At 54.0% G+C, this 24332-nt stretch overlaps 1 protein-coding gene across 10 annotated transcripts in view; it reads right to left on the bottom strand.

Moving 5' to 3' along the window:
- Positions 1–2656: 2656 nt before the first annotated feature.
- Positions 2657–24332, bottom strand: part of PPFIA4 (PTPRF interacting protein alpha 4) — a 51264-nt gene continuing 29588 nt past the window's right edge. For 7 of the 10 annotated variants that reach the window (XM_047841020.1, XM_047841021.1, XM_047841019.1 and 4 more), the window contains 14 exons: positions 23952–23987; positions 23602–23735; positions 23175–23341; positions 21021–21114; positions 20439–20520; positions 19679–19879; positions 18959–19021; positions 16504–16679; positions 12748–12845; positions 11915–12090; positions 9466–9534; positions 5543–5717; positions 5301–5405; positions 2657–4989 (listed from right to left, as the gene is read on the bottom strand). In XM_047841020.1, coding sequence (XP_047696976.1) covers positions 5347–5405; positions 5543–5717; positions 9466–9534; positions 11915–12090; positions 12748–12845; positions 16504–16679; positions 18959–19021; positions 19679–19879; positions 20439–20520; positions 21021–21114; positions 23175–23341; positions 23602–23735; positions 23952–23987 — 1530 coding nt within the window. In that variant the 3' untranslated portion in view covers positions 2657–4989; positions 5301–5346. The remainder of the gene's footprint in view (positions 4990–5300; positions 5406–5542; positions 5718–9465; positions 9535–11914; positions 12091–12747; positions 12846–16503; positions 16680–18958; positions 19022–19678; positions 19880–20438; positions 20521–21020; positions 21115–23174; positions 23342–23601; positions 23736–23951; positions 23988–24332) is intronic. The other 3 variants (XM_047841024.1, XM_047841028.1, XR_007148280.1) reach the window with 2 other exon arrangements.

The following is a 24332-nucleotide window of genomic DNA, read 5'->3' as shown; positions in this document are numbered from 1 at the left end:
TAGTTCTTTAGGGAAATTAGCTTCAATCCGGTCTCCAGTGGAAGTACCTGCAATAAATCAAGCCAGGTTAATCAAATGTTACCTAACAATGGGCTTCAGGGAATGTGCTAGAACGAAAAGAAGAATTACTTGGAATTGGCATATCAGTTGTTGAGAGTGTAGATAGGAACTTCTTAGGGTGTTTATATAATTAGTGTGACCTTCAAGTACCATTTGTTGCTTCAAGTACTATTGGTGGCTTAGATCTCTAACTTCTCAAGGTAATCGATCTCGCAAAGTGGAAAACATTTTAAATGCTGCACCTGGAGGGGCGCCTGGGTGGCTCAGTCAGTTGGGCGGCCGACTATGGCTCAGGTCATGATCTCGCGGTCTGTGAGTTCCAGCCCCGCATCGGGCTCTATGCTGACAGCTCAGAGCCTGGAGCCTGCTTGGGATTCTGTGTCTCCCTCTCTCTCTGCCCCTTCCCTGCTTGGTCTCTCTCTCTCTCTCTCTCTCCCTCTCTCAAAAATAATGAACATTAAAAAAAAATTTAATGCTGCACCTGGAGAGGGAGGTGGAGGGGGGGAAGACAATGGAGGGTGAAAGGAAAGGAGTCCCCTCAGTTCAGGTTCTGTCATGGATAAAACCCTACCCCCAAGATGTCACCCCCCCCACCCCCCTTGGACTTGTCTCACTGCCTGGCTTCTGGGCTCCAGGCTCGGGCAGATGTGCCTAAAGGTGTGCCGAAACTCAGGAAAGACTGAAGGTTCCAGGTGAGGCTGGGGTCTTGGCTAAGGACCTATAGTCCAGGCCCATATGGGAACCCCAAATCTCCACCCCACGGCAATCTGGGCTGTGCCTCACCTCTCAGCCACGGGCAACAACCAGACCCAGGCTCTGCTTAGAACATCCCTAGGGGAGGCATGTTCTTTCTGGGAAAGAAACCTAGAATCTTCTTTCCTACAAATGCTGACGGAAACATGATGTTGGGATCTCATCTCAAGCTCAGCAGGTCTACAACGAAACTCACATTTCCACATAAGCCTGATCCTTCCACATTCCCCATCCCAGTGGATGGCAACACTGGGAAACAGTTTCCCATCCCAAAAAATTTTTTCTGAGTTCCTTCGGATCTCATCCTGTAGCCAGCTGGCCACCAAGGCTGGTCGATTCTACCTTTGGTCATGGAGGGAGTGAGGGGGGACCCCAGAGGTGTGTAAACACAAGGCCAGCACCTTCCCTCACCTGTGTGCCCTCTCCGGGTCACAGGTGGCTTTGTCCGGGGCGCACCCTGTCACAGGTGCTGGTGGACTCCGCCTTCCTGTACCATCAGTGTTTGGGACGGCATTAGCCTTGGGAAGGATATGGCGTATTGTGCTGTTCTCAGGGGGTTCACAATTTAGGTGAGAAGAAACGCAGTCCAAAGACGAACATAAGCCAAGCACCACAGGAGGGTGGGTTCGGAAACTGAGCCACCCAGGCGCTCCAGCATGAGTGTGGGTTTGGGACAGGGAACTGGGGGAGGCTTAGCCAAGGGACAGAGGCTTGAGCTCACTTAAAAGAGAAGTAGAAAAAAAAAAAGTAAAAAAGAGAGAAGCAAGTAACATTTAGTAAGTGGTAAGCGCTCTTGGCAGACGGTCAGAACTTTTCACATACGTGTCGCAGTTAAGGACGGGGCCCCGCGCTAGCTTTGGGACCTACGTCTGTCTCTCACCAGCTTAGCCTTACAATTAACCACACTTAAGAAGTGTGGTTCTTAGCCTTACAATTTCCTGTTCTGCAAGATGGCGAAGATAACACCACACAGAGTTGTGAGGGCTAAGTGAGCTAATACATTGAGCATGCTTAGAACAGCATCTGGCACACAATAGTTCCCGGTAGTGTTGAGCTTCATTTAATAATCATCCTCATAAGAACCCTCTGAGATAAGGTCGGTTCATTTATTCTCTCGAGCGTGTCTATCGAGGGGATACGGAGATCAAGAAGACAGACCCGAGGGGCTCCCTCACAGCGCCGTGTGGGAAGAGACAAGGAGAGGCACCACACGGCACGGTGGCTTCCAGAGTGCCAGCGAGCAAAGGGTTGTCGCTTCTCCAATTCTGCCGGGGAGGGGCTGGTCCTGCCTTCCAGGTGATGCTCCAGGTGGGTCTGGAAGGTTCGCGCTGCAAAGGCAAGAGGCGCTCTTGCTGCCTTCTGCTGATGGGGCTGGCGGACACAGGTTTCTGAGGTCGGCGGACTCAGACTGGTGAGAGGAGGGGCGGGAGCCTGGAGCCAAGTCGCAGGCAGCCTGTCACGCCATGTGGAGGGAGCAGGCCTCTGACCTACAGGCTGCGGGGGCTGCTGCAGTGATCCCGAGCAGGGGGCCTATAGCAGCGGCAGCCCTGGGGGCCGTGGGAAAGGCCACGAGGCAGTGGAGCATGACCAGGTGAGTAGAGAGGGAGAAGGAATAAATCAGGTCCAGCATCGGCGCTCCTCAACTCCCCTGGCACAGGCAACCTGCACATTAACCTCTAGCAACCCCATGGTTATGTAAGTAAACAGAAGGTTACTGACTGTATGTTTTTAAAACTCTGATGTTGACTTCCCAGAGGAGCACAGCCGTAGGACGGTGGAAGAAGCTGGACACGTCAGCTGAACGCTAAGTTAAAAAAAAGACCAGAGCCATGTGTAGGTTGTCTTAAAACCATCGGGTTGTTTATTGGTACGTACACAATCACACTCATACACCCCCGCACATCCACTCCTGACGCACTGGGCCAGTACAGTACTGAGAAGGGAACTGACAAGATACAGCAGGCTGGTGAGGGGGCTTCGGGTCACTGGTGACTCTCCAAATAAAAAATACGCGGACTGTGAGGCAAGGGATACACCAAGACAACAGCCTTCCATCACTGAATGGACAAGCTCTCCTGTCCATCACCTCCCTGCAATACCTCCCCAGATGCCCTGAAGAGACCCAGGTACATGGCCAACCATGACAGGGTCAAGTTGTAGAGGAGAAGATGGGGCTGAATCTCCCACTGAGCTAGTCCGTCAAAAGTCCCCTGACACAGTCAGATGGCTTTGCGATCCCCAACTCCACCAACCTTAGGAACCTGGGGTTTCTCCATAATCTTAACATCCATTACCCAAGGATAGGGGCTTTTTTTCTCCACCCAACTCATTTTCTGCTCAAGAACGCGTCCAGCTCCATTTGCAGCAGCCTGACGGACAGGGAGGGCGAGGAACAACCAGGGAGAACAAGGGCAGGTGGGGGGCCTTGCCCACACCTAGGGGAGCCCCCCCAGCCCCGCCCCTGGCAGACCTCTGCTCTGCCGAAAAACAGAAGGCTCTGAGCCCTGGCCTCGTCCCAGGCTCCATCACTCCTGCGGGCCAGGGTGCTCTGACCCACTATCCCACCTGTTAGCCGAGCCCCTGCTCAGAACCCAAGTCGATCAGGTTGCAAACCAGCTGCTCGGCCACCTGTAGGTGACGAACTGGCGCCTCTCCAGGAAACATGCTCCAGACACGTGTCCTCTCCTCTCACTTGGATGAAGCCCTGGGTTCCATCAACTCCCCCTGAACTTGGGCCCCAAACACGTCCAGGCATTTTGGCAGGACGAGGAAGTGGATTAAGACGGGTTTCTTGGGAATGACATTCCGACCAAACTAGGACCTGTATCCCCCAGCCCCGGTTGCCACCGTGCTGCGTGAGGGAAGCAATTAAAATGGTGGAAGCTGGGTGGGGCTCAGGAATTTCTGGAGGAGGCAGTCCCTGCCCACTGAGAGAGCCCTGAACAAGGACTGGCTGATTTAGGGGCAAGCAAGAGAGTGAAGACCTTCATCGACACTGGATTTCCTGGACCTGGAATATGCTCACTAAAGCGGAAGCTTTATTTTCTTCCTAAGAGATCAGGGGAAGAGAACCCCGGACTACCTTTTTCCCACATCTGATTTGAAGGTCAGTGTATCTTCAATCCACCCCACTGGGTATATTCTTAGGGGCTGGATTACTAAAGTGGGACAGAGGAGGACAGCAAGGGAGGGGATGCTGAGCAGAATAGACAGCTCATGGGTAGCTCTCTTCTGTCCCCAGAGCCAGGACCCCACACAACCCCCAGCCCTGCCCCAGCAGCAACTCCACCCTACCGCTGGGGTAGGAGGCGTTCCCACCACTCTTTGGACTTAAGGCTACTGCAGGCCATTGGCTCTCTGTCCAGCTGACCTGCCTGCACTTCTTACTGGGTATGAGGGCTGAGAGTTTCCCCACCCTTACCCTTGGCCCAAAGCTCAGAGGCCCATTTTTCTCAGATTCTTCCCCAACTCACATTTGGGATTCATCTTAAGCAAGAGCCTGGAATCACCACCTTAGCCTTCCTCCTCCCCAGCCTCACCATCTGAGGGAGAATGGGGCTTTCTGCAGCCCCTCCCAGCCCCCAAAGAAGTTCTGGAGGCAGGAGCTGCCATTGTGGAGATAAGGTGGGAAAAGGGGCTAATGCTGGGGGGTGCCCAAACCAGATATCAGACAAGCAGGATGTGCACGGGGACCAGAAGGCCCAATAGCCTGAGCAAGGCAGAGTCCGAAGTGCCGTTTTCTTCGAAGGGCCATCCTCAGCCCTTGGCACGGCATCCTGGTATCTGGTGGAGGTCGCAGTCCAGAACAGACTGGCTAGGCCCAGAAGAGGGAGGGTGAAGTCACAACCCCGCCTGGGCTACTGCTGTCCTGTCCCTTCTGCAGAATCCCAAGCATGGACAACCTCGAGTCCCAGCCACAGCCACAAGAGACTTACAAAGGACACACGGTGGGACTCAGAGTAGTGGGATGCCGAAGGGGGTGGACGAGTATATTCTGAGATCCTGGGCAACCGGAAAGTCACGACGAGACTAGGAGCCGTGAGAGGACCAGGGAACGAGCAGGAGAGGCCAGGGCCAGCTGAGCCTGTGAAACCCAGCGGGAGGACGCTGGCCCTGGGGGCCGTGGCTAGTCCCGGAAGGCGGAGAGCATGTGTCCATAGAGATAGTGGGAGCGAGCTGAAAGAGAGAGAGAGGGAAAGAAAGAGAGAAAGAGAGAAAGAGAGAGAGAAGGAGAGAGAGAGAGAGATAGAAAGAGAGATGCATTGCACGGTGAGCTGGGAGTCGTCCCTGGGGGTCTGGGCGCATGCATGCGCAGCGAGCTTGCAAGCGCCAAGCGCCCGGGCGGCGGCGGCGGCGGCGGCGGCGGCAGCGGGCAGGGCAAGCCGGACGAGTGCGGGCCTGGCAGGTGCACAGCGCGCGAGCGGGGGCCGCCGGCGGCGGGGGCGGGGGGGGGGGGGGGGTGTCCGGCCCGGGCCCGGCCCACTTACCCCGCGCCACGGGCACACCCCCGCGAGAGCCGGGGCGGGAGGGGGGTCAGCAGGAGTAGGTCCGAACCGTGGAGGGCTCCAGTCTCTGCGCCCCCGCCGTCCCGGCTGGGAGGAGTCGGCGGCCGCGGGAGAACACAGAGCGGCGGTTAGTGCGCGCGCTCCGGGGGCCCGCCCGCCCGCCGGCCCGGCGGCAGCGTTAGTGCAGCGGCGCCCGCAGGCCCCTCCGGCGGCCCGGCACTCACCCTCCGGCGTGATCTTCTTCGGCGGCGCGGGCGGCGGCTGCAGCGGCCCCAGCGTGGCCACGCGGAAGGCGGCCGGGAGCGTCTCGGCCGAGGCGCCGAGCAGGCCGCCGTGCGGGTCCCGCGGCCGGAAGCGCTTCCTCCAGGACGGCGCGCGCCGGAACACCTTGTCCTCGCCCTGCATGGGACACGCGGAGGCCCTCACTCCCTGCCCGCGGGAAGCGCGCTCGCGGCTGCTTCTAGGGGTGCCACTCCCGTCCCACTGGAAGGCGGGGTACGGAGGGGGGGGCAAGGTCACCTCCTCTCTCTGGCCCTGTTTTTCCGTCGGTAAAATGAATGGGGGCGAAGTAGAGGACTCCCAGGGGCCCCGGGGGATTCAGATTCCTTGTCGCCAGGTAGGGTGGGGTCCCCTCTTGTCAGACCTGGCACCATCCTGCAGTTGAACCGTTTCCCTGCCCAGCCCCGTCATCTCACACTGGGCTGGGGATGCCCACTGACCTTTCACGTTCTCCTAGCCTCGTCCCAGGGGCACCGAGCAGCCCTCACCCAACCCCTCCTGCCTTCCCTCTGGCTGCAGCCCAGGGTGTGCCGGAAACGCACCGGGCCAAGAGTCAGGAGACCGGACTACCATTTTACTAGTTATGTGTCCCTGGGCAAGTTAAGTGACCTCTCTGAGCTTCCATTTCTGTGTCCATAAAATAGGAAGAACATCATCTGCCCTCTTTCTCAGGCTGCCTATCCCTAATGGGATCAAGTGAGAGCATTCTGTGACAGCGATGGGTCAGGTGGATGGCAGATCAGAGGCAGGCTCCCCCAAAGGAGGTGGTGGGCCATCTGTCAGCGGAGTCTCCTGACTATCTCTGCCAAAGGGCACCCAGAGCCAAAACTCTACAGGATGCCCCTCTGCACAGGCCTCCCCATCCTCCCCGGAAGAGCTCACTTCCACCCTGCTTGGCAGCCACGTCTAATCTCCCCAGCACCACCCCCCCCCCCTCCACCCCGACCAAGCCAATCGGTGTTCTGAGAACGGGTATAGGCAGAGAGCTGCAGGAGGAACAAGAGACATTAACTCACCAGTTCTTGCCTCAACCCCTCCTGGCCCCAAGCCCCTTGTTGCTTGTGCTCTGAGGAGGCCAAACCCTATCACTTCTTGGCACAATGTACCTCTGTCCCAGCACCCACGCTGGTATCAGTTTTTCGTGTACTTATGGGATTACAGTAAAACCTTGGATTGAGAGTAACTTGTTCTGCGAGTGTTCTGCAGGATGAGCGAACGTTTGTAATAAATGTTCACTTGATAAACGAGCGATGTCTTGTGATCTAGTTCGTGACACTGAAGGTCACACGATCACAACCGAGCCAATGGTTCTTGAAATTTGCTTTGGTATACAAGTGCTTTGGATTACAAGCATGTTTCCAGAACAAATTCTGCCTCAAAACCAAGGTTTTACTGTATTTCATTAACCACCCCCCTCTCTCTCTCCTTCTTCCACTCCCCTCCCTCAACTCTCTCCCTCTCACTTTCAAATTCTGTCCTCCATGGGACAGACACCATCATCTTTTTAGTTCTAACCAATGTATCCCCAGCCCCAGAGTAGTGCTCAGGAACACTGTAGGCACTCAATAAATATTTGTTAAATGAATGGATGGCAGCTGGCTTCCTATGTAGGCATCCTATCCCTGAATTCATCAGGAACTTTCCTCATTATTTCTGTCTGGTCCATGATCCTACCCTTAATCTAGCCCAGGGTGGTCTCCCTTTCTCTCTCTCTTTCTCTCTCTCGATTTCTACCTTCAGCCAGTTGTTTCTGTATCACTTGTCCCCTAGAAGATGTTCTTCCTGGGGCGCCTGGGTGGCGCAGTCGGTTAAGCGTCCTACTTCAGCCAGGTCACGATCTCGCGGTCTGGGAGTTCGAACCCCGCGTCAGGCTCTGGGCTGATGGCTCAGAGCCTGGAGCCTGTTTCCGATTCTGTGTCTCCCTCTCTCTCTGCCCCTCCCCCGTTCATGCTCTGTCTCTCTCTGTCCCAAAAATAAATAAACGTTGAAAAAAAAAATTTAAAAAGAAGATGTTCTTCCTGTTCCTCTCCTCTTTTTCCTTAAGTCCTGCTCTCCATGTAGGGGGAGACTTGGATGCAGCCCTCCAGGGCCTTGAAGCTTGAGAGGGGAAACTGAGAACCAGAACTGACAGAGGAAACAAGAGACAGCTCAAGGTTGCTGATGCCGTGCTAGATGCCTAGACAGAAAGCAGTCTCCCTGGATCTCTGACCTCCCCTGTGCCCACCACCACCAAATCCCACCTCAAGCTTCATTCCTCATCAGTCAGAGGGGGATGATAACCTGCCCCACATGATGATTGTTAGCATAAAATGAGTTGTCTGTCACCAGTATACCCCTATGCCTGGGCCAATGCCTGGCCCAGAGGAGGCCTTCAAAGAATACTTTTATAAGGATTGAAGGAATACATAGCTTTCTAATTAGGAAGCACCGCGCTAAGATATACAGGAGTCATTTTTCTAAACAGCATCAAAGAAAGCTAAGATCCTCGGCGGGTGGGGCATTGGAAAAATTAAGATCTCTGAGGGTGGGGACAGCTGGTGGGGTCTGGCAATTTATCTCCTTGACAGGAATACATACACATGTACACACACATATGTGTACGTGTGTGTATGATTATATATGTGTGTGTGTGTGTGTGTGTGTGTGTATAAATAACACACTCCATATTTCAAGGCACCTCCGTGAAGAACACACCCCTCCACAAATTCCGTGTATGCCTGAGCGTGTCCTATCTACCGAAGCAGAGCAGTCATTCCACAAAGGTGGATTTTAGCCCTGGCCAACCCAACTAAGAAAGACTAATTGATAAGGAGGTGACACTAAGGGTGTCCCAAAAAAGGAGGTCCACTAGTCCAAACAGAGGCATTGGTCGGGGAAGGGATGTGTAGAAAGGGAAGCTACACAGACAACGGAGATCAGAAGAACTAGATTTGACTGAAGATGGAGAAGCTAAAAATAAATAATCTGGGCTCCTTTTTAACTTGTTTGGAGCCAGGGCAGCCAAGCCTCACCTGACAGGCAACAGCAGGGAAGGTTGGTGATCAAAAGTAAGTAGGGAAGAAGGCGGGAAGGGGGAAGGGGGAAGAAGAGAGGAGGGCTGAGGAGGGGGCTGCACCCTCAGGAAACAGGTAACCCTTTGGTAGGCATCTCCAATGGGGGCATTAGAGCTCAGGACATGCAGGTCTTCCTGGACACAGTCCAGCCTAAACGCAAGGGAAAGGCTTGACAAAACCCAGGGGGAAAGGCTGTGTTTTCATCGAACATGGGGGCCAAGAAAAGAGAACCTTAACTTTGTATGAAGGTAACTCAAGAGTAAAACTGGAGAGGAAGCAGTGATGATATACGTCTGAGCCAGTGTGTCAAACTGCCCTGTGGAACAAGCGAGCAAGCCTGTCGTTTAAGGACCTCAGCATAACGCCTGCCTCCAAACAACCACACAGAATAACAGAATGGGAATCCTAATAAGCAGGCTGGAATCATGCTCTGCCAATAGCACTCAGAGATGGTATCTGAGAAATGGAAGAAAAAGGTATGATCCCAAGGAGATGGCCTTTGGGGGAACCTCTGATCCTGTGTGGTTAGGACAGCAGCAGGGCACAGAGTTGGAAGATGCTAGAAGTATAACCTATAGGAGCCTTTAGTTTTTGTACAAGGAGTTTCCTGGAGACTTCTCCAGGCCTACTGCTAGGCCTCGCTCTTTTGCCCCCCTCCCCCAATTCCCTGACATCATCGCCATCCCCTCTGGCTCTTCTCCCTTAGACCACCCCACCAATTATCGGCCCAAGGAAAGCACAACTCATGAACTCCAACCCAACCAACCAACAATGGCCAAATCCCAAAGGCCCCTGATTCACAGCCAAGTACTCACATCATCCAGTTTCCGGTCTGTGCCCAAGGCCAACAGGTTGTTGAACTCTCTTTCCATCACCTGGCGAGCCTGGAGTCCACAGGGTGAAAGAGGAAGAGGTGGGAGGGGTATAGTCAATGACTTCTATGTCATCTTGCTTCTGTTTCATAGGGGCCCATAGACAGAGATAGGGCTTTCAGTGCATTTAACCCGTGAGCCCTGATGCTGTTTCAAGCAAACTCCAGGGTCCTCTTGGAAGTGAAACTGTAAACCTTAGGATTCTTTCATATGGAGCACATTAGAAAACTGTAATTTTGTACAAAGTAGGACCACAGAACAGGTGGATCACAGGGTTCCCTTAAGTGGGGTGGGGGGGAACCCCATATTGTGTCTGTAAAGGAAAATCAGGCCTTACCACCTTTCTGAAGGGATAAATGAGCATGTAGACCATGGATAATAAGGATTTAATTTAGATTAAAGAAACGTATTTCATAAGGCTCCACATCAAAACTTTAAATTAGGACGACGGCTGAGTCACAGATCTCCATGGCCCTTGGGCTGACGGTGCATACAGGCCTTGACTAAGCCTCCCAGGAGCCTAACTCAGCAGGAGATTTGGGAAACGCCAGAAACAACAAAGTTTTCAGAACTGCCACCAGATATTTTTAACCATCGTTGAGGAAGAATTCCATGTCGGGTCAGCCCCCACTTCCTCTCATAGCTGAGCTAAATGGAAGAGTCAGGAAAACCAGAAAGGTTAGCACGCACCAGAGATGTCTCCGGCCGCTCTTTACAAATGCATTGCGAGCCACAAAACCCGGACACATTTAGAGACAGGAGACAAACAAACGATAGAGAAGAACAAGCCCATTTCCGGGTGAGAAATGCTAACCACGGAGGTTCATAAGGACTGTCTCTGTCAGTATTGAGAAGGTAATATTCTCATAAGTGACAGCAAAGAAGAAGCCTAATACACTTCCAAGTATCCAGACGACACTGCTCCTCTGGGTAGGGAAAGGTGACGATGACACTTAACAAACTTCAGAAACCTGTCCCAGAGCTGTGAGAGCAGGTGAGAACGCACATGAGGTTGGAGGTGGGCACATACAGAAGAACTGCGTAGGGGGGTAGGGGAATCCCAGCTCTTCTTAGAGAACAGGGATCTGTCCTCTCCGTTCTGACCGGTCGGGGTGGGGGGGGAGGGGGGAGAGGGGGTCACTGCCGAGAGCCTATGGGACACACTGGCCCTGTGTGCTGCCAACATCCCCAAGAGGCCAACACGCCACCCGGCATTACGAGACCACACAGCCCCACCCTCGCACGAGCCAAAACGCATCTGCTCCCGGAATAGCTTGTGCGACTCCAGTGGCTGAATTTCAAGAGGCCTGACAGCTGCAACCAGTCCAGACAGGGGCAGCTAAAACGATCAGGGCACGGAGGCGAGTCTATATGAGGAAAGCCTAAAAGAATTAAGATCACTCCGTCTGGAGAGACAAAGGCCTGAGCCCCGAGGCAACACAATCAGAGTTTATGAAATCACAAAAGGTGAGCACGGGCCAAATACACATAGCCTCACCAAACCTAGTAAATGAGGATGAGGCCGTTCCCTTCCCCAGGGGGAGCCTGACTGGGGCACAATTTGGGACAAATAAAATCAGGAAGTACTAAACACAACAGGTAGTACTTCTGGAGTCCTTTACCCACAGGAAGCTAGAAAGGCCAAACATATAAATAGGTCCAAGAGAGTTTAGATATCGTCTTGGATGAGAGCTCCATAACAATTGTGAAATGTAATTTAAGGAGATGTCTCATCATTTGAGCTGCTGACAGGGAGACAACGGCCTGCTGCAGAGAGGCTCTGGGCTGTGTTATTTGGTATATTTAGCTTTCTCAAGCCTGGGAGCCCAAGGCAGATCTCTGGGGTAGGAGACAAAGGAGATGGGGGGTTTTCTGATCCCTTCAGGCCCCCAGGCCTTTTCTCCTCTAAGAAGAGTCAGGTCAGAAAAGCAGAGTGAGGAAAAACAAATCGTCACTGGGTGTTGTACGTGAGCGATCAATCAACGGGAATCTAACCCCAAAACCAAGAGCATACCGTATATACACTGTATGTTCGCCAACTTGACGATAAATTATATGAAAAATAAATAAATAATTAAGTAAACAAACAGATTAATTAATTAGTTAATTAATTAAATAAAAAACAGAGTGTCAAACGCAAAGATGGGGTTGGGAGAGGATTAACACCGTGTTCTGGGCCTGGGCTAGATGTGCCCTGTATGTGAAGGAAGTTTGCTCCCTAGGTGGCCTGGTTATGCACAGGGACCACTTGGAGGTGTGAGGACATTGTGATCCCCTCTGAGACAGGCCCCAGAACAGTCCCCCAACAAATCTGTAAACCTGTGTGTGTGAGCAGGAGAGTGGGCGGAGGGGGAGCCTGAGATTAAGACTGACTGATGACAAGGATGCCCACCTGGGTGTTCTGTGTGGGAATCTGGAGGACCAGGGCCAGCGTGTTGTGGTCAAAGTTCTCATCCAGGGCCAGCAGGGCACCATGCACACCGCTCTCCTGTAGATTTCCTGCATAATCCCGGAGCCCAATGGACTGGACCCAGTGAACCACCTGGTCGTTGGTCCAGACCAGCACATCTGGAGGGCGGGGCAAGAAAACGGGTTAGGAAGAGACAGGTTTGGCCACACCCCCTCCAGGGACGGAAACCGGCTTCCCTGGACCCAGAGCTCCAGTCTACCCTGCTTTCTGTCTGTCCTCTTCTGTCTGTCCTCCCTGGCACCTGGGCTCCTAGAGAACCAGCACCACCTCCCTCCATCCCTGCCAGCCTGTAGGACTCAAGGGTCAGGCGAGCAGGCTCCTGACTTTCTCCCCAGAGCCCTTGGCCAGGCCATCCCCTACCCCCAGGCTGGAATGGTCCTCTTAGAATCTAAGACTTGTCTCTCTTTCCTGCCCAATGCCACCCAGATCAACACAGTCCATGAGCAGGCCAGTCCATAGCACTGTCCGAGGGGATTCACTGCATGTGTCCAGTCGGTGGCCATTGTCAGGGGGTAGGGTGGGGTTACAGGTGACCGGCCAGGGCTATTGCTTCTCCACCAGATGACAACGTCCTTTGGGCATGGACTAGGTCTCCCTCATCACCTGAGCTTCCCTCAGGTTTGGAGGCTCCCTAAGGTACAGAATGCCTCTTCTACCCCCACTCGCCCAGGGCAGGGGACAGGAGGCAGGCATCTGCTCCCCCAAGGCTGCTCCCATGCCTTTCAGAGGAGGCACGCTGAGCCTGCTAAGCTTACCCTTGATCTCATGCTGGCTTTCCTCCCGTCTTTTCTCCAGCTCCTTTCGGTCATAATTCAGCCTCTTCAGACACATGATGCCATACTGAAGACTGGTTCTGCAGGTACATAGCCCCCCCTGAGCCAGAGCCTCAGGGGGGCCACATTCCTGCCACATCTGTCCTACATCCAGCACTGGCCCTAGCGTGTTCAGGCCCGTGTCTTCCAGCATAAAGAGCACCCCGGCCCACTCATGCTCCTCCTTTTCCCAGGGCTTGTGTGTGATCCAGCCCAAGACTACTTTCCCTCCTCTGCCTACCCTACGTCCTCCCTCTTGGCCAGGGTGTGGGCCTGATGGAAGGAAAGTTCTCTCAAAGAAGCAACATTTCCCCCCCCCCCCGCTCCCACCCCAGGCACTGGAATGACCCTACAGATATCTGACCCATAAACATAGGACCCTACAGAAAGATCCCTACAAATATTTCTTTGTATCCCCATTTCGCTCAGAGTCCTTACGATGACCTACACGTGCTACATGACGTGCCCCTGTACAGTGACATCTCTGTCCTTCCTCAAACACAGCAGGCACGCTTGGCCTCTGTGCCTCAGGGCCTTTGCCCTGGCTGTTCCCTCTGCCTGGAACACTCTTGCCCCGATCTGCTGCGTGGCTCACCCTGTCTCCTCGAAGTCTTTGCTCAAGTGTCATCTTCTCAATTCAACGGTCACCCTGTCCCCCTGATTTAAAACTGCACCACCACCATCACTACCCCCAGCCCGTATTCCCAACACCTGCCCCCCCTTATCCTGGTCTAACCTTGGTCTATTTTTTTTCCTAGCAGTTTTTATCTATTAACGTACTTTATATACAATACACGTACGGTTCTTTGTCTGTCCCTCCCAGTTAGCATGTAAACTCCACGAGGGCAACCCTGTTTTGTTCACTGATATTTCTCAAACCCCTAGAATAGCATCTGGCACTTAGTAAACACCACAAATGCTTAACGAATGGAATGAAATGGTTCACGGAAAGTACTAAAAGTACTTAAACAGTACCAGGTGCATAGTAAGCATTCACTAAATAATAACTAAACCAGACCAAGAACCATCGAGTCTGCACGTTAGAAGGGACCCTCCAGGCCACTGGTCCAAGCTCCTGTATCATGCAGGTGTCACCTGTGTACCATCCTTCTGCATAGTATGAACACCTGGGCCCAACACCTCTGACGACAGGGAAGTCACTACCTCCTGAGGCAGCTCCTTCCACCGTGGGCAGCTTCTATCGTAAGGTCCCTCCTTAACTTGAACACTGCTTGTCATGCAGCCTCTCTGGGTTTTGTCGCCTATCAAACGGAGGAACAGACGTTCCCTCCAAACTCCATTTTGTGGCCATTGCTTTGTGAAATTAAACTATGCTGCTGGCTCCTTTCTTCTCTCCCCCTTCAGCTATACCCAGGCAGCCCTGGGGCCTCGAACAATCCCTCACAGCTCCGAAGACACCACTTCTAGGACTTCTTTTCTGGCCCAAGGCACTCAGTCATTGCTCAAGCCTGGGTCCACTGGAGGGGGCAGGAGCACACACACGTCCTAACTAGAAATGCCTTTTGTCTCCTTCCAGTCCCACTTGCTATAATTTTCAGTCCAGTTCCGAGGACTTTCAAAGTTGTTTCACCGAAGAGCAAAAATCTAAAGTCAGATCAGCCTGGGTTTGAATGCCAGCTCTGCCACTCCCCGGCCTGGTGGCCCTCAGCACACGTGAGATGAGGTCACGCCTCTCCGGCCGGGCTGCCGTGAGCCTCACAGGTGATCGTGCGTGGAAGGGCTTAGCCCAGCCCCTGGAACGTCCAGGCACTCAGCAAAGGTACCACCACTGGGAGAACATTACTGATGCCGTGTGGGCCGGTTCTCCTCAGGACAGCCGCTTCTCTAGAAAAGCTGCTCACTAGGACACCATGCTTCCAGGGAAAAGCGCTCAGAGTTAGGTGTGAAGAAGGAAGGATATTGGCCCCATCCTGTATCCACCTGGCTGAGTGACCTGGTGATACTCCACCTCTATTGGGCTTGTTTTCCTCATTAAAAGGAGGGTTTTTAAATATCTTTTTCTCATCATAATAAGGATGATTCAAAATAATTTCTTAAAGATGTAAGAACACGCTTTATGGAAGGTTAAGTGGAATAAAAGCAGGTATACACAAAGTTGAAGTAAAGGGCGTGGAAATGCTTTAGGAACCCTTGAAGTACTCGAGATGTGGAGCTGAATCTGGAAGCATGAATGCAGGCCAAGGCTCTCCTGGGGCCTGGGCAGAGGGTCCCCAGGAGGACCTCCATAGTGCTGGGTGGGGGCGAGCAGACTGATCCTCCAGCAGCCCAGGGACATCCCAGCTGGCAGGCCAGTGGCCCTTCTGTCCGCAGCCCTGTCAGTCATTGACAAGGGGACAGGTGCAGCCAGGCCTGGCAGCCTCCCGGACCCACTGAGACAGAAGATTCCCTTTCAGCCCTGAGAAGGGGTGGGGGGATGGTGAGGGAGGTCACAGTAGAGAGTTCTAGCATCAAAGGCTCTGCAGCATGGTGGCAAGAAGGCTGGACTCAGTGTCAGGAGACATGCACTCAGCTGTCATGCCTGATGCTCCTTCCTGTGCCTCAGTTTCCTCACCCACAAAATAGGGAGGCTAAATAGATCCCTTATGCATTTAACCTTCCATGGTTTATGAGTCAGAGAGACCAAGGGACATCCAAGGAGCCCCATGAGAAGCTAGTAAAGCCACACGCCCCCAGCTCCAGCGTTCGTCCCATTACCCTCTCATTCGCCTGGGTTGGAACACCAGCTGAGCCACTTTCCAGCTGCGTGGCACTCAGAACATGTGAGATGGGGTCACACCTCTCCTGCGGGGTGGCATAGGCATTAATTAATGGTAAAAGACCAAGAACCTGGCTCAAACAGCGACCTGTGTGATTTGAAGCTAGACGTTAAAAGGACCCCCTAACTACCGTCGACCCCTGGAACATCAGCACCCACCTTGCTCCCCACCCCAAGTGCCTACTGGGGTCAAGCACGCATCACTATGCGATGAGTGAAGCAGGACCTGGAGACTACGCCTACCTGTCTCAGAAGGGCTGTCCCCATGCTGGAATGTGTCAACACATCTTCCAATTTTTTTTTTAAGAGAAGCCAGACATCCAGAATTTTGTGCAAAATCTCCCAGTGTTTGAATACTGGCAACTAAACTCATAATCTTTAAAATACCGTGTCAGCCAAACAAAACACATCTGTGGGCCAAATGCTGCCCACGGGCTGCCAGTTGGAGACCTCCACCGCAGACACTTTTGAACAGAAGACCTTGTCCGCGAGGAGGAGGAGAGAACTGGATGGCATCCTGTACAAAAGGGCGTGGGCTGAGCTGAGAAGCTCAGACCTGGGAGGCAGGCAGGACAAGGGCTCAGAAAGACCCTTCCTCTTAGACACCCAAGCTGGACACTGGTTTCGGCTGGAGCCTCCCCAGGGTAAACAGAGAGAACTCGGCAAGCCCGAAGAAATGAAATTCAGACCTCGGAGGGGAAATCTCCCCGAAAGTGAAGCGAAGGAAAAATGACTTTCTGTGTCTTAAGGGCGGGAGGTGAGAGGGCAGAACCCTCCCTCAAGCTGCAGGACGAGACAAGGACCTGGCTTTCGCAAGGGGGAGACCTGCGGGCGCCCGGACAGGCCGCTTGGAGGCACGTGCGTTGCGGGAGACAGACCCCCGGGGCCGGGGGAGACCCGTGCGGGGCTCCAGCCTTGCTCACCGGTGGAAGCTGTCCACCATCTTCAGGTGGACCCGCAGGTCCTTCTTGGTGAGGTGGTCCAGCATGCGAGCATCCACCAGGCACTCCATGAAGTAGCTGCGGTACTGGGGGAGCCCCAGGCTGGGGAGCCATTCGTTCCCAATCCACTCGTGGTTCATGTCCCCATAGGCCAGGGTCTGGGGGAACAAGGTAGAGGAGCTATAGGGGAGGAAGGCAGTGCTAGCGAACCGCAGCTGGCGTATCTTCTCGAGAGGAACGTCACTCCATCTTCCACAGCGGGTTATTTTCGCTAAGAAGCTGGACGTGGTAGGAGGTGGGGGGTTTAAATGGAACTTCGTAAGATCTCAGAATGATACGGTTCCCTTCGTGGATCACTTATCTACACTAATGAACAGAAGCAACTCTCCAGGCAGCAGATAATATGAAGTCCTTCCTGTCGACCCAGGAATGCATTTGCGGTATTGTGTGGCAGACCTGCCTTCCTGCTGCTCGGTCAGCCTCAAGCCCACTGCGCCCAGGGGACAGGCCAAGTTACAGAGGACCCGCAGAACAGCAAGAAAAGAGCCAATGTCACTTGGGAAACTGGCTCACGCATCTACAGGGGAGTTACGTACTGACTCGCGACGTCAAAAGCTACAGGCTGATGAATAGCGTCTGAACAGCCAGCACTCAGTTCTCTGAGGTCTGATGTCCCCTCCAGGAATTCTCCAGAACCCCTGTTTCCCAAGCACCCTCCACGCCCCCGTGACCCTCCCCACCTGCTCTGGTTGTCACCTCCCGCCGACAGCAGGGACTTCCCTGACCACCTATCCTTAGAAAGACTGGGTGAACAGCAATCCTCCATCATGGTTTCCTAACCCTACTTGATTTTTTTTAGGCTGAAAAACTTATCTTTGAAAATGAAACCGTTATACACACAAAAATAAATGTAGCAAACGTTCGCCGTTAAGCATAAATAAGTGAAGTCAACATTGATGGACAACACCAACCGGTTGTGTCCACCTTACGCTCTCCTTCCCCGTCCTGTCCCCTGCCGCCCGTCTAGAGTTTTCTATCATTCCCTTGCTTGAAAAACATTTTTTACAGTCCTTATAATCACCAATGCATATTTCTCTAACAAACGTATTATTAAGTTTGCTTGGTTTTGAGTTTTAGTATAAAATTCTATGACTCTTTGGGGACTTAGACCTTTCACTTGACGTTGTATTTCTAAAATTCATCCATCCCCCCTGCTGTTTTACTGGGTGAATGTACACGACGATCTGTCCAGGCCCTGGTTTCTGGCTTTCCCTGTGCTGTTTCACGGCCCGTGAATCCGTGTGACACGGTGCTCACTGATGGGTTTACGCGCTTAGGGTCTCTCTCCTAGAATATAAGGTCTGTGGGGCTTAGTTTGTCCACCTCTGTATCCAGAGAGCTTAGAAAGGCCCCTGATACCTAGAGGCTGCTCAATAAATATTTGCCCACTGAGTGAATGAGTAAAAGGCCTTGGCCCAGCTCACGGCTGTGCCCTCTGAAAGCGATGGGGTGAGGAAAAGGGTTGGTACCAATCTCAGTCTCATGGTTCCTGGGAAGAGAGGGGAAGATGCAGGCATGCTGGGGGCCTCCAAGGCTCCCCACCTGCCATCCGGAGAAACCAGAAGCTAGAGGGCAATGAGGAGGGAGGGTGCTTTAGCGGCAGGAGAAAACCTGTCCAGGGCTTTTCATGCGAAGAGGGACATAAATAGACTGGGACTCAGGGCGTCCTGTCGGGCAGACAGCCTGTTGGGAAAAAATCTGTCCTGAACGAACTCCTGGGAGGTGGCTCTGGACAGGGAAGGGGGTCTTACCTGAGCCCAGCTGCCCTCCTCACTGTCCTAGCGGGAACGATGTGCAGCGTGTCAGGGGAAACAGGCAAAGTCAAGAAACCTGGAAGCGTCCACCCCAGGCCCCATCGAGAAGAGGGAGCAGACGCCCCAGTGGCTAGGAGGGTGACTAGGGAGAGCTTGTTGGGAGGACCAAGCGAGAACACAAGGCTGGCACATGTGCCTGTGTTTGCAGTGAGGGGGGAGCGAATGTGTGTGTGGCAAAAACACGTTTCCACACCTCCCCAGCTTGGCTCGCAGCCCCGCAAGGGGCCAGGCTCTCCCACTCCCCGTCCCTCCACCAAGGATCAGCACAAGGGAAAGGACTCCGGCTTCAGGCCCACAGCAGGGCAGACCGCTCCCATGGCCAGCTCTTCCCCACTGGCCTTGGAGACCCCCCCAGAGATGGATCCCCACACACACGCTAACTGTTCCCATTTCCCACCTCTTTCTCCCAACCCACCACCCTGAGAACAGAACCCGACATACATCAGGGATACCAATCTCGTATTAGATCGACCGCAACCCCCTCTGACTCCCTAAACCTTCCCCTCATCCTCATGGGGGTCATCAGCCCTCAGCCCAGGCCCAGGGCCCAGGGCCAGACTCACTGTTTTAGTGGGTGTTGCCAGAGTTTCCATCTCTTCATGGGTGACCCAGACATTTCCGGAAGACTGCAGGCAGAGAGGAAACCTAGCTGGTCCCACGTGTGGGTCTCCGAAATCCCCTTGAGGCCGGGAACCCCAAGGGCAAGGACACACATCCCTTCCCCTGAGTCCTCCCACAGGCCCAGCCCCGAGCCCTGCATACTGTGTGGCTCAGAGCAACTCCCTCTATGACTGTATCCGCACTGCTCAACATAGTGTCTGGGACCAAGAAATGCTCAACGGATGTTTCCTGAAGGAATATGAATGAATGGGGCAGATCTGGAAAGCCGGCTGATGCCAATCGAAGAGACAGCTAGTATTAGCCTGAGGGTCCATGGAATAGTCTGTGTTCTTGTGGAGAGGTTGGAGGACCAGGAAAGAATTCACAAATGCCCTATCCCCTCTGCCTCCCTGAATCTGGCAACAACACAGAACCCCAGAAGCCCCGTCCTGGAAACTCTGCCTGGAGATGTGTGGTTGTTGGCACAGGAGGGCAGAGAACCAGGCTGCTGGGATCCTCCTGGAATCAACGTCAGCCCCTCCTGGAGACCAGGTGGAGCCCCGAGGGGACCGGAAGGGCCAGGAATCAAGTTACTAGCTTCCCAAAGACCAACGGGAAACTTTCCAAATACTACTCCAGGGCTGTCCAAAAAAAACATCCTGGGTGAGGGAGAGGCCACTCACAGTCCTGGAGGTGGGCGGGGCGGAGGGACTGGTCAGCGACACCATCTCCTGGATGGCCAGCCGGAGCTTGAGCCGGTGCAGGGCATTGCTGATGCCAATCTCCCGTTGGATCTCTGTGTCCGACAGGGCCGACATGATGGCACCGCTCTTGACATTGGCCCGGCAGGCGGCCACGTACCAAGCAGGCATCCCCACCCAGAGCTGCAGATACAGGCACAGGGGGTAAATTCAGCTCCTTCCCCCAAGATCTGAGCCCTGCTGCCGCGAGCTTGACCATACCAAGGGGGTAGGGCCAGGCCTCCTCCGCGGACTCAAAAGAGCAAACGCAGAGCAGAAGAACTTAGAAACGTGGAGATGACCATCCCCAAATGCCTCTCTTCCCCATTTTACAGATGGAAAATCTGAGGCCTGAGAATGTGAGATTTTCCCAACATCGTATGGGTGATTAGCTCCTGGGGACGGCCTATGGTAAGAGTCAAATTGCCTGTGGAAGCCTATGGCTCGGTGACCCTTAGCGCCCCTTGTCCAAACCCACCTACCTGCGAGGCAACAGCAGTTAAGTGGCATCAGTTCTGCCCTCCAAGGTAACTGGAAGGGAGCGGGGCTAAATTCTAGGTGTGGCACATGTGCACTTGGCAGGGGAGAGACGGGATGGGAAAATTCTAGGGACACCACCCCTCTACCTACAGAGGAATCCTTGTCCCACCCCACGTACCCTTCCCACCGGTCCTCTGAGTAGACTTCCTTTGCCCAGACTTACCTCCAGCCAGGAGACCACAGTAGGGCCATCCCACTGGGCAAAGGGCATTCCTTTCCTGCGGGCATCTTCAAGCAGCTGGTGTCTTGTGGGAAGAGGAACAACAGACTCACTAGTCTTTCCCTGTCTCTCAACCATGCTTACTCCTGAGACCATGGCTGTGCTGAGTGGGACTCCCACAACCCTACTCCCCGCCACTGGACTGTCATCCCTGCTCCATGCCTGAAGCAGTACGATGCCAAGACGTGGGGGGAGGAAGTCCCCTCCATCCCCACATGGCAAGGGGAGGCTCTTCCTTGTTTGCACAGGGCCTGACCCATAGGCATTGCGGTCCGCTCTGCGAGAGACCCACAGGGCCAGGGTCACTCTCCCGCTGCCCCCCCCCTCCCCCCGCCCCCAGCCTCCTTCTCCGGGCATGTTGTCCTAAGAACCACCTCCCAGCCCCTGATGTGCCCGTGTGGACCAGGTCAACTCAGTTCAGAAAGGGCCTTGCCACGCTCTGGCTGTCTGGGCTCAGTCCCATGACAGGCCAAGTGGGTGAAGGGTTGGGTGCCATCCTGGCAGAACCCGGCCTGTGGCTCTTACTTCTTCTTCAGCCGCCGGTCCTTCTCTGCCTGGGTCCCCAGCTTGGCAGGCACCATGGGCTCCTGCAGACCAAGCTCGGAGTCTGTCAGCATAACTGGAAGGGAAGATGTGGCATGTCAGCCAGTCCCCCTCCTTCTCCTCCCTTGGCCTGGGCCAGGATTGGGGAGCAGACCAGCAGATGTGTAACAACCTCAGTGTATAACAACCCCGGAGGCCCGACGGGACCATCCACTATTCCTGGAGCCTCTGCCCAATGTCCCTACCTCCAGGCAGCCCCACAGTGGCCATCAAATGGGTCACCCAGCCCAGACTGTCTGCCCTGGGAGCCTCAGCCCTGGAGGCGTTTTCCAGCCCAATGGACCAAAGTTGCCACACCCTTACACCAGCAAAATCCTAGACAGAACTTGTCCCTCCTCCAAACCGAGGTGCAAAGGAAACCCCGAGAGCCACCCATGAGGCGGGCTACGGGCTCAGAGGATTAGCCTCATCTAGTTGGGGCGGGGAAATGGGCACACTAAGAGATGTGCCTCTCGGCCTCTTTCTCAGGGGCACACTTGCACAAACCACAAAGGGGAACATCCCAGCTCTGTCTTCTTCTATAAGGATCTCCTGAACAGATGCCAAAACCCACAGAGTTCATGGCGGGGGCAACATCTTAGAATTCATGAAGTTCTGGTCACTCCATACAGCACAGATAGCAGTAGGTGTGGATAATCCAGAAAACGAGGTGAGATGCTGTCTTAGATGCCACGGGGGCGCGGGGAGCGTAGAAAACCATGAGACTTCGCACAGATCAGACTTTCTCGGCTCCCTCGCAGCCCCATCTGTGGTCAGCTCCACGATTCCCTGCACCCCTGTGGGCTGGGGGCAGGGTGCTCCATCCACCTCAATCCCCTCCCAGGGGACAGGTGCCCACCTTTCTTCCTCCTCCTCCTCCTCCTCCTCCTCCTCACCCAGCTAGCTATGTTCTGATTCACACCATGTTCGGATTCACACCTTCCCTAAGGTGCAAGGTCTAATTATGCCTTTGGGTTCAAAGGTTCCTTTCTTCTAGTTGATCAGGTCCCCCTGCAGGCAATTGTCAATGCTCCCGTGGCCTTGGGGGAACTTCTCAAGACCCTTATGAGCTGGCCCCAGCCTAGGATCCAAAGCCATCTCCTCCACTCCTCCCACCCCCTTCTTCCCACTTTGAAAAGACTCCTTTGCAAACAAAGCTCTTGCACCCAGAAGCTGCCTTTCCCAGATCCCCGGTTCCCTCACATACAACTCTTCTTAGCTGGGCTAATTCCTACTCCGCCTTCAAGCTTCAGCCCAGCTGTTACCTAGCAGAGGAAGCCACTGCTGGCGTCCCTACCACTCCATGGCTGCGTTCTGAGTTCCAGAAGCACCCTAAGCATATCGCTATCATTACACTATTTTGGAATCATCTCTTTATTATTTCCTTTCCACTAGGCACTGAGCTCCTTGAAGGAATGGCCTCCTGCTCCAACACCCAACACTAAGCCTTGTATATAGCAGTTAATAAATGTCTGTTGAAAAAAATGATTGAAAAGATGACAGAAAGGAGAGGGGGCGGGAAGAAGCAAAGGAAGATAGCTGACATTTATTGTGTACCTACCATGTGCCAAGCATGTACGAGAACTTTTTATATTAGCACAGAGGTAGTAATGCTCTTTCCCAAGCGTTTACGCAAATATAAGGTCTACGAAGCCATAATGAGGCATTACGATACGTTGCGTCCGAGGGTCAGGTATACTAGAAATAAGTTCTAATCACGAACTGACTCTCCTAAAGAAAGAACCAAGAAATTCTTCCCGAAGGCCCTGAGAACACCCGAAAACCTCCAAACTGAAAGAAACCTCAGAGGGCCAATCTCTCGCTCCAGACAGGAATCCCTTCCACATGGCTCCAAATAAATACCTCCCTCCCTGCAGCCTGGAGCTTCTGTGGCAGGAGCTAGCACCTCCCGAGGCAGCCCGGGGCTCTCACGGAACAGATCTCACGGAAAACCGCTGCTCTCTGGAGCCGAAATCTGCCTGGCTGTGCCTTCCACCCACTGGCCCCTGGGAGGCAGGGGGAGAAGGCTGGATCTGAGTACACCCTCCTGCTCTGGCCCCTCTACTTGCACCCGTTCGCTAGGAAGTGGACAGAAACCATGGCCCGTGGCTCCATCTCGGCTCAGCTGGATTAGCCGGCCCTTCTCCTTCTTCCCGAACAGGCGGCCGATGGACGACTTGATGCCCTTGCGCTTGGCACCCTTGTGCAAGGAGTCCTGGCTGCTGTTGCTGCTGCTGGGGTTGCTGCCCTGATCCTCCAAAGCACTACAGGATGACAGCCAGGAGCGGGTGGAATGAAAAGAAACATACTTTAATTATAGCAGGAGTCAGGGACGTTAGACCTCAGGAAGAACTTAACAGGAGGTTGGAGGTGGGGGGCGGGTATGATCAGAGCAGGTGACCAAAGGAGATGTGGGAATGTCCTTCCGTGATGGCATTTCAAAGAGAAGTGAGATGTTCTCTTGAAACAGGGAGGACATGACCATGGCGGTAGAGAGACTCAAGGTGGGGCCCGTGCCACTTACCTTTTGCCTTCTTCCTGGCTCAGGGCTGGGTGGCCAAGCTTCTCTAGCCGCAGCGTCCTGGGTGAGGAAGGAGGAGAAGTCTCACATTTTATGGTGGCTTTATCCTCCCGGTTCTCTTCCCGAGACACTGGCGACTGAACAGACAGTGAAGCCGTCAGGGGATAGAGGGAGAGATCTGGGGCCTGCCTACCCAGCCCGGACAAGGCAGAGGAGCTTGGAGAAACGCAATGGGAAGGCCTGGGGCCTCTCTGAGCCCAGACTCAGACTCAGGGGCCCAGGGGAGAGAGGCCGAAAGGGAAGGGCCTGGGAGAATTAACCCGTTAGTACCTGGGTCCTCAGGCAGCACTCACCAGCAGCTTCCTCCTATGCTTTCTTAAGTCACTGGGCTGGAAGAGAGAGTGAAGGGTGAGCTCAGAATCACCCTCTGGATGCCTGAAAGTCAACCCCAAGGGGAATCTGGTGGTCTTAGGATGAGAAGATAGGATTCAGTGCCTCACACAGGCCTTGAGAGAATACGAGAGCAGAAAAAAAGCTGGCCTGATGAAATAAGTCAGGGCCACCTCTGGAGGAAAGGGAGAGGTATGGGCAGGGGGTGAGTTTCTTACGCATTCTGTGCTTATCCAAGAGAGAGGGCTCAGGAAGACATGACAGGCCCTTTCCAAACCCAGAAGGACATGTTGATGGCCTGACATGCCGGGGTCTGCACACATCATGGGAAGAAGATGCCAGCC

The sequence above is a fragment of the Prionailurus viverrinus genome, chromosome F1 (genome assembly GCF_022837055.1).
Source record: "Prionailurus viverrinus isolate Anna chromosome F1, UM_Priviv_1.0, whole genome shotgun sequence".
In the NCBI taxonomy this organism is placed as follows: domain Eukaryota; kingdom Metazoa; phylum Chordata; class Mammalia; order Carnivora; family Felidae; genus Prionailurus; species Prionailurus viverrinus.
This window is presented reverse-complemented; position numbering and strand designations above follow the sequence as displayed.